Genomic DNA, 7,500 nt, shown 5'->3' with positions numbered 1-7,500 from the left:
ATGCAACAACATGCACTTGGCGTTTGAACAGCTTCCGCGGCAGCAAATTGGATCAACCGGTAAGCACAGGCGAAGGAAATCAATACGCAAGCACAACAGACGGCACTCGGCGGTCACTTCAAGCAATGCAATCCGAGCGACAGCGGAAAGCGGCAGAGCGAGTGAACGGGGCAGGACGCGAGATGCAATCCGGAATCTGCATCGATGACGTGACGCACAGGACGGCAACAGCAGGTGCGTTATCCTTATCCTCGTCGGTTGGCACTGGGTCTTCCGCCACTCCCGTGCCCCTTCGCATACCCCCGCTTCGAGGGGCGTGTGTGTTCTGAACGGAGGCTGACTCACGCTGAGTCACGCATCGTCTAGCTTCTGGACGATGTCTGTATCGAGACACATAAATCTGAGACATAAATCATGGCCATTTTTTTCATCGATCAGTCGTTCATCTTTCTAAGTTCGGGGGGCGGTTTCATTTCGATTTCCAAGCGGGAAAGTCGTATAAACAAATGATTATCCACTTATGCAAAGCATCACCAGCCGAGGCCACTTTCTAAGTTGCACCCGCGACCTTGTTTGTAAGTTCGTAAGTTCGCAACCACCTCGCAAAAGAGGAGCTTCCACCAGCCCGCATAACCGCACGCCCGAGGTCTGCACTGCCCTCTACCTTACTAGCCCGCGTGTGCCCAGGTGTGCGGGCGTCTGCTGCCCCCCGGGGAAACAAGGGGGCGCGCCATCGTGCAGAGCTCGGAAGGAAGGGGAGAGAGGAAAAACAGGGCCCCTCCTTATCGTATATTAAATCTCCTACCTCTTTTCATCTCCCTCCCGCCCTCATAATCAGATCCGCCCTCAAAAAAGAAGAAAAAAAAAAAAAGTGACGTAAGCGCAAGACGCGGCGGGCAAGGCCCCTGCGCGACCAACACACACCAGCCGCCCGTAACACAACACTGGGCCACGCTCGTCTTCGCCCTCCTTCCTTATCCCAGCCGCCCCTTTCCTCCCACGCCATTCGCAACATCCCGATCTTTCGCAGATCTGCCCCCCCCCCACCCCCTCCAACCACACACTCTGCGGCTGAGGTCTCTCTGCAAACCGCATGCTGCACGCTCACCAAGAGACTACGCCCATCGAGGAAGCACCTCAGCTCAGCTCCACACACTCGTCTTATCTCCGCCTCGGCTTTAGCATCCCCCTCGTCCGCACGTCATATGCCACCTTGACACCTCTATCAACATTCATATCAACCAAGCAATAGCTGACCTTCGAAAACACAAGTATCAGTTTGTACCTACACCCATAGATCTCTATGTTTGGAATAATATAATCGTAACGTGATTTTCCGATCATCATAACCATCACCATAAATATCGAAGTGACTCATGTTCATCTCAACACTCGAGCACAACAACCGAGGGGGCCAAACTCACTCGAGGGGCTGATACTACGGCATGGTAGAGCAGCTGGGATACCGCGCAGACACTGGCTGACTGACGAGCAACAATCCGAAGTGGTCTTTTAATAGCACATTATAGCAAATGTTTAAACAGAAGATAAAGTATTGTACATCTTGTAATGTGTCTCTCACTCATAATTTTTTTCGCTGTTATAATCACAAAAGAACCTCCGTCGCCTGGAGGATAGGCCAAACAAACAAAACAAGAAGTACTAGCGTGCTCCGTCATAATGCAGGGAAAGTTGATTGACACTTGCTAGCTACAGGATCAGGTTTACCTGCCAAGCACCGGCTTTAGGGCTTAACATTCATCGTGTTAGGAATTGAACTAGACACTCTAAATCACCGAAATAATGAAAATGAAAAAAAATACATGCAAAGTAAGTCTCTCTTCCGACCTACGTTATTCACAATCGCTGCATGACCCAGTGTACCATGTTGACATTCCTCCGCTTTGTTTCCTTTCTCCCGACCACTTACATACACATCTTCCATGACATAGTAGTCCAAGCACATGGCTACCGCAACCCCCCGCCACTAGAGCCCGCACACGCCGCGAGCTTCATGCAATGCAAGCACACAATTCAGAGTCCGGCTGCAGACTGCTTGCCAGGACACAACAGGCCCGCGAACAATGACGAGAAGACCTGTCAGGTGAAGTTTATCTGCGTGAGAGCGTGACGGGCGAGCAAGCGGTCCGGTGGGAGAGAAAGGGGAGTGGGGGGGAGGCACTATGGAGGGAGAGAGGAGAGGGGAGAGGGGGGAGGGGAGAGGGGGAGGGGGGAGGGGAGTGGGGAGGAGGCACTATGGAGGGCGAGGGGAGAGGGGGAGGGGAGAGGGGAGAGGGGAGTGGGGAGGAGGCACTATGGAGGGCGAGGGGAGAGGGGGGAGGGGAGGAGGCACTATGGAGGGAGAGGGGAGAGGGGAGAGGGGAGAGGGGAGAGGGGAGAGGGGAGAGGGGGAGGGGAGTGGGGAGGAGGCACTATGGAGGGAGAGGGAGAGGGAGAGGGAGAGGGAGAGGGAGAGGGGAAGTGGGAGTAGGGATAGGGGAGAGGGAGAGGGGAGAGGGGATGTGGGAGTAGGGATAGGGGAGAGGGGAGAGGGGAGGAGGAAGAGGGGGTGCGGGAGCGGATACGTCACTGCTTTTCATAAGTTTGACCGACGTGAATTTTACAAGACGTCCAATCTTTTTATCACATTATTTACTACTTAATCGACAAATAATCCTTAAAATAAATAAACAAACTGGCGATCGAGGACAGTATAAGATAAGACTCACACATACTACCAAAATGCCTCCCCAACGCTACTGAACCTGGGGGAGGGGGGGGGAGGGGGAGAGACTACAGGTTCTAGAAGCGGAATGAACCTGGGCAGTTCCGACTCGACCTTGGCCAAGACAGCGTCAGCAGGAGCACGAGAAAGCCGTCTTGGCGCTGCTGCGTCTCGGATCGAACTGGGGGGAGCGAGCGACGCTGGCAATAATGGGCAAAAGGGGGGGACAACGAAGGGCGAACGGTGTGAGTATGCAAGGTAATATTGTTGCAAAGCACGATGCCGCCGCACGTAGGTCAGTTCTACAGCACCAGCAACTATCGCCGTTATTGCTGACCCCGTTTCTTACTTAAAACTCTACCGCCACACCCCCAGCAGCAGCAGTTAAATGTAAATAAAACAACCAAATATTTACCTTAAAACCTACACAAAATCGTATCCACTGAGATCGTAATCAACTCTTACGATATAATCCTAACTTACTCTTTATATTCCCTTCATTAAAACTTGGAAAGGCCGGGGGAGCTTTACCGTAGAGGGAGCGAGTTTACACCAAGAGGCTGCAATGTATATAGTTACACCCTGAGGTACGCCCCCGTAATGAGCTTCTGTTTACGTGGGTGTTAATTACGGGGAAGATCTGGCAGTTTGAGATGGTTACTATCACCTCAAGTACGCTGGTAAACTTGTTATGATACAGCTTGGGGTTTGTGAATATATGATCATTTAGCAATATAAAAGCTGTATTATAAAATTAAAAACTATCACTCACCCACAAAAACGCATACACACACATTCACGCGCACGCGCACGCGCACGCACACACGTACATATATACACACCGTATAACCACACACACACATATACACACACACATACAACACACACACACACACAAACACTTAATACATATACAAGAGCACATCCACATCTGCATAAGAAACTCACTGGAGTAATGCAAGGTCACTCTCCCAACCACAAACCAACATAGGTTTAGGGAACAATGACAGGACTTCAGACATGAATTGCTTTCACTTATGGGCCTAGTGTAACAACTACTTGATCTGACAGCAAGTATCTATCTCACCATCAAATTCCAATTTTAATACCAAAATTATCAATATCTAAACCAAGGAACAGAATCTCGAACACTGAAATAACTCTGGGATGCAACATAGTGTTCAGAGATCAAGTTTGGTCCATTCGAAATAGAAAAGTTTCTTATTATCCTATTTTCTATGGCTAAGAGTTCTTAAATGTTCTTAAATAAACTGGAGCTAACTGGAGCCAGTCAGATCATTTAAAGGCAGTACCATAAATTTTAATCTAAAATTACAATCCTCTCTTATTTGTTTATATGATAACAAATCCACTACCTATAAGGTGCACTTTCCATATGCTATTCTTTTCCTTGAGCAATCAATGATTCAAAAATAAAATTATCTCTGATTTTATGAGGTATCTTTGCAATCTTGAAAATAGTTTTAAAAAATATTGATTTAATCTAACTGGACTACTGAATACATGTTAGCACAAAGTTGGGTCTGAAATCAAAGATCTAGTCCAAGTGGCAGACATCACAATTAAATTTTCAAAACTATGCACAGATAACAAATAAAACTAGATTTATGTGCTATATATATATTTTTTTTTATCTCACACATGTCCTGCATCTATTTCTCTACCTTTTTAAACTTCTGGATGTTTTTCCTGAATTAAATTACATGCCTATCATTAACATTCCAAATGCACAGTTTAATATCCCACTGAAAGTCCAGTTCAATCCCATTATCTATGAACTTGAACTCACAGGTCATGTGTGCAAAAATCATCACAAGTTGCCTCCTAAATGACGCACAAGGTTGCATGTCAGGAAAGCATCAACGGACAGTCCTAACTTAAGATGTTTCAACTTTGATCCTTTTCCGGGCTGGAAATAAGCAGACCAATAAACTCATGTGTATATGTATATGTATATATATACGTATGTGTATATGTATATGTATATATATACGTATGTGTATATGTATATGTATATATATACGTATGTGTATATGTATATGTATATATATACGTATGTGTATATGTATATGTATATATATACGTATGTGTATATGTATATGTATATATATACGTATGTGTATATGTATATGTAGGCATAGTCAGCCATTCAGTCACGGGGGTAAGCAAATAATACTCTACAGGGTACGTACTAGTGTTGCCAGTGCTTTTCGGAAATCCCATCATGTCAACAAAGAATCCATCTGTATCACTTGCATGATCTCAACAAATTTAAAGATGAAAAGACAAAATTCTAACGTTCCACAAACTGGCCATATTAATAAAGACTTTTTTCATTTTACAGTGTCCTCAAACTTACATGAGTTTATCAAGGATACTACCAGGTCATAGGTCATGGTGCATTTTTACTTACCGTCTGTACTTTCAAAATGAGATCCTTAATTTTTGCTTGTTAATATTTATAATGTTTATCGAACTTCTCACATATTTTCCCCTATCTTAGAAATATATCAATCTATAATATGGTGGAGAATAACCTTTAAATCACTTATATATAGACCTTCATGCCTAAATTACTCTCTGTTCATCAGACCGACTTTCCCAAAATCATCTTAATATGAGAGACTTTTCCTATGAGTAACTGTATATTCCTATCCTCATACAATCCCAGGCACAGAAAATCAATTTCAAAAACAGACTTCTTATCCCTAAAAACATCTAAATCTTTTTTATCTATTTTTTTTTTCATTCACTACTACACCATGAAATACCCTGGTCTTTATGCTACTAAAATTCCTTCATCATAAATGGACTAGATGTTTGGATATCAGTAGGCAAGCAAGCACATACCAATTGCCAATTCTGAGTGTTTATCTTCTTTATCAATGAAATTACTATCATTCTTACATATTTTTCCGTTACACTCCTATCTAATAAAATGTACATCTTCCAATATTCACCTCCCTTCCTTTAGCAACATTCTATCAAGAATCATTTTGTATTTTCAAAGTGTACTTTATTCATTATGCATTGTATTGAAGCATTCTTCTGAATCCAACTTTTTCATTACTAGACTTTTCATATGTTTTAGGTAATTCTTAATCATGCATTCATTCAACAATGTACAGAAATATTGGCTAGATGCTCTCACATGAATTTTCTGGCTTCCTCTAATCAAATATTTGACCAGATGTCAAAATCACTTTTGAATCTATTTTAAAAACTTCATAACCTGAACTAGAAGAGAAAACATATCAATAACATCTTCTCTATCTCGAAAGAAAGACAAATTAAACCTTTCACTACTGTTTGCCTTTTCAATTATTTTCAAATCTTGCAAGCTAGTTCTCTTATACAAAATAATGCACTTAACCATCTCTACAAAAGTCTGTATTTCATTTATCAAATCCTCCATTCTGGATGAAAGAAAGGACCCCAAAATAAATAAATAAACACAATTGTAAGTCTAGACAACAAGAAGTAAACTTCCATGCCTTTTCTTATTATCTGAGTCATAAAATATATTTTCTCAGCCCTCTAGTCACACATCAAAAACTGCATAATTCTTAAGCATCTACAAAATACGGAGCAATCTCACTCGAACCTACCTTGGTTGCTCTGAGTTCTTCCTCTGTCCGGTGTACATTGAGGAGTGGGGTAACGCGTACGAGCAGCCTCCACCATGGCCAGTCTCTGACTCCCATGAATTTGCGCACATTCTTCTGAATACAGCGAATTGCTGTCTCTTGCACCTGGAACAAAGCAATAAACAAATCTTAGAAATAGTTGTTTTGCAATAATTTTTATAGTGCAATTTTTTTCTTCTGTGATACTTGCAAAAAAGTATATGCAACTTGAAAGTCTCAAAACTCACATGCAGAAATTATTCCAGTGAGCATAGCCCTCTTCTTTAAGTATATCTTCTCAAAAAATATAGATCAATAAAATAACATTTTTAAAATTAAATTTCTTGCAGAACATGATCCAAAGTACTATAATCTATTATAATTGCCAACAGACAGAAGTAAAAATTACTATAATTTTGAATATATAACAAAAATTAATAACAAGAAGCATTAAAGCAAAATGGGCATAGAAGAGGGAAAAAAAATTACAAAACAGATCATTCCTAGCAATCTTAAAATGAAAAAGCAACCATTTCTATCTCACAAAATGTCATTAGTCCACTTACTTCCTCTCCATCAGTGTAATGCAAAGCACATCTCTTATAAAACAGGATGATAAAAGCTAAAGCACTTGCATTGATCATGACCACAAAACCAATCTTGAGACACACCAAGAGAAGACAACACAATCCCACTTGCTTTTTAGCAAGATTTGAAACAACACCTGGCCAAGCCATATCTTCTATTCCTGATTTTCAACGGAATACAGGGGAGGCACACCACCATCAAAATATAAGTTTAAATGCAATTTCACTCACACATCACATCTAATTCATAAGAGAATATACATTTAAATTCTTAAAAGTCTACATAATCACAGTTCAAGTGACATACTGATCCTTTCTGATTACTGAAGCCTGTCCGGTGTTGTCTTATCAGAAACAATCACTACTCCACAAGTGATAAAAAACACCTTTATCTCTACTCCACAAGTGATTAAAAGCAGCTTTATCTCCATCATAAAAACAAATGGAGTTAATAAAAAAATAACAAAAATCTGTATATGAGATAATCAAGATATATATTAGATATACAATAGAATATATATACAGGATGACTTGGTCTTTG

At 41.7% G+C, this 7,500-nt stretch overlaps 1 protein-coding gene across 2 annotated transcripts in view; it reads right to left on the bottom strand.

Annotated features, from left to right (window-relative positions):
- Mhcl (Myosin heavy chain-like) overlaps window positions 1-7,500 on the bottom strand; it is a 246,631-nt gene that overhangs the window by 65,177 nt on the left and 173,954 nt on the right. For both annotated transcript variants that reach the window (XM_086550591.1, XM_086550629.1), the window contains one exon: window positions 6,355-6,498. In XM_086550591.1, the coding sequence (XP_086406717.1) occupies window positions 6,355-6,498 (144 nt within the window). The remainder of the gene's footprint in view (window positions 1-6,354; window positions 6,499-7,500) is intronic.

This window comes from Penaeus japonicus, unplaced genomic scaffold, assembly GCF_977035675.1.
Source record: "Penaeus japonicus unplaced genomic scaffold, GWHDUDI00000001_assembly GWHDUDI00000001, whole genome shotgun sequence".
NCBI classification, from domain to species: domain Eukaryota; kingdom Metazoa; phylum Arthropoda; class Malacostraca; order Decapoda; family Penaeidae; genus Penaeus; species Penaeus japonicus.
Note: the sequence above shows the minus strand (reverse complement) of the source record. Positions and strands in the feature narration are given on the sequence as shown.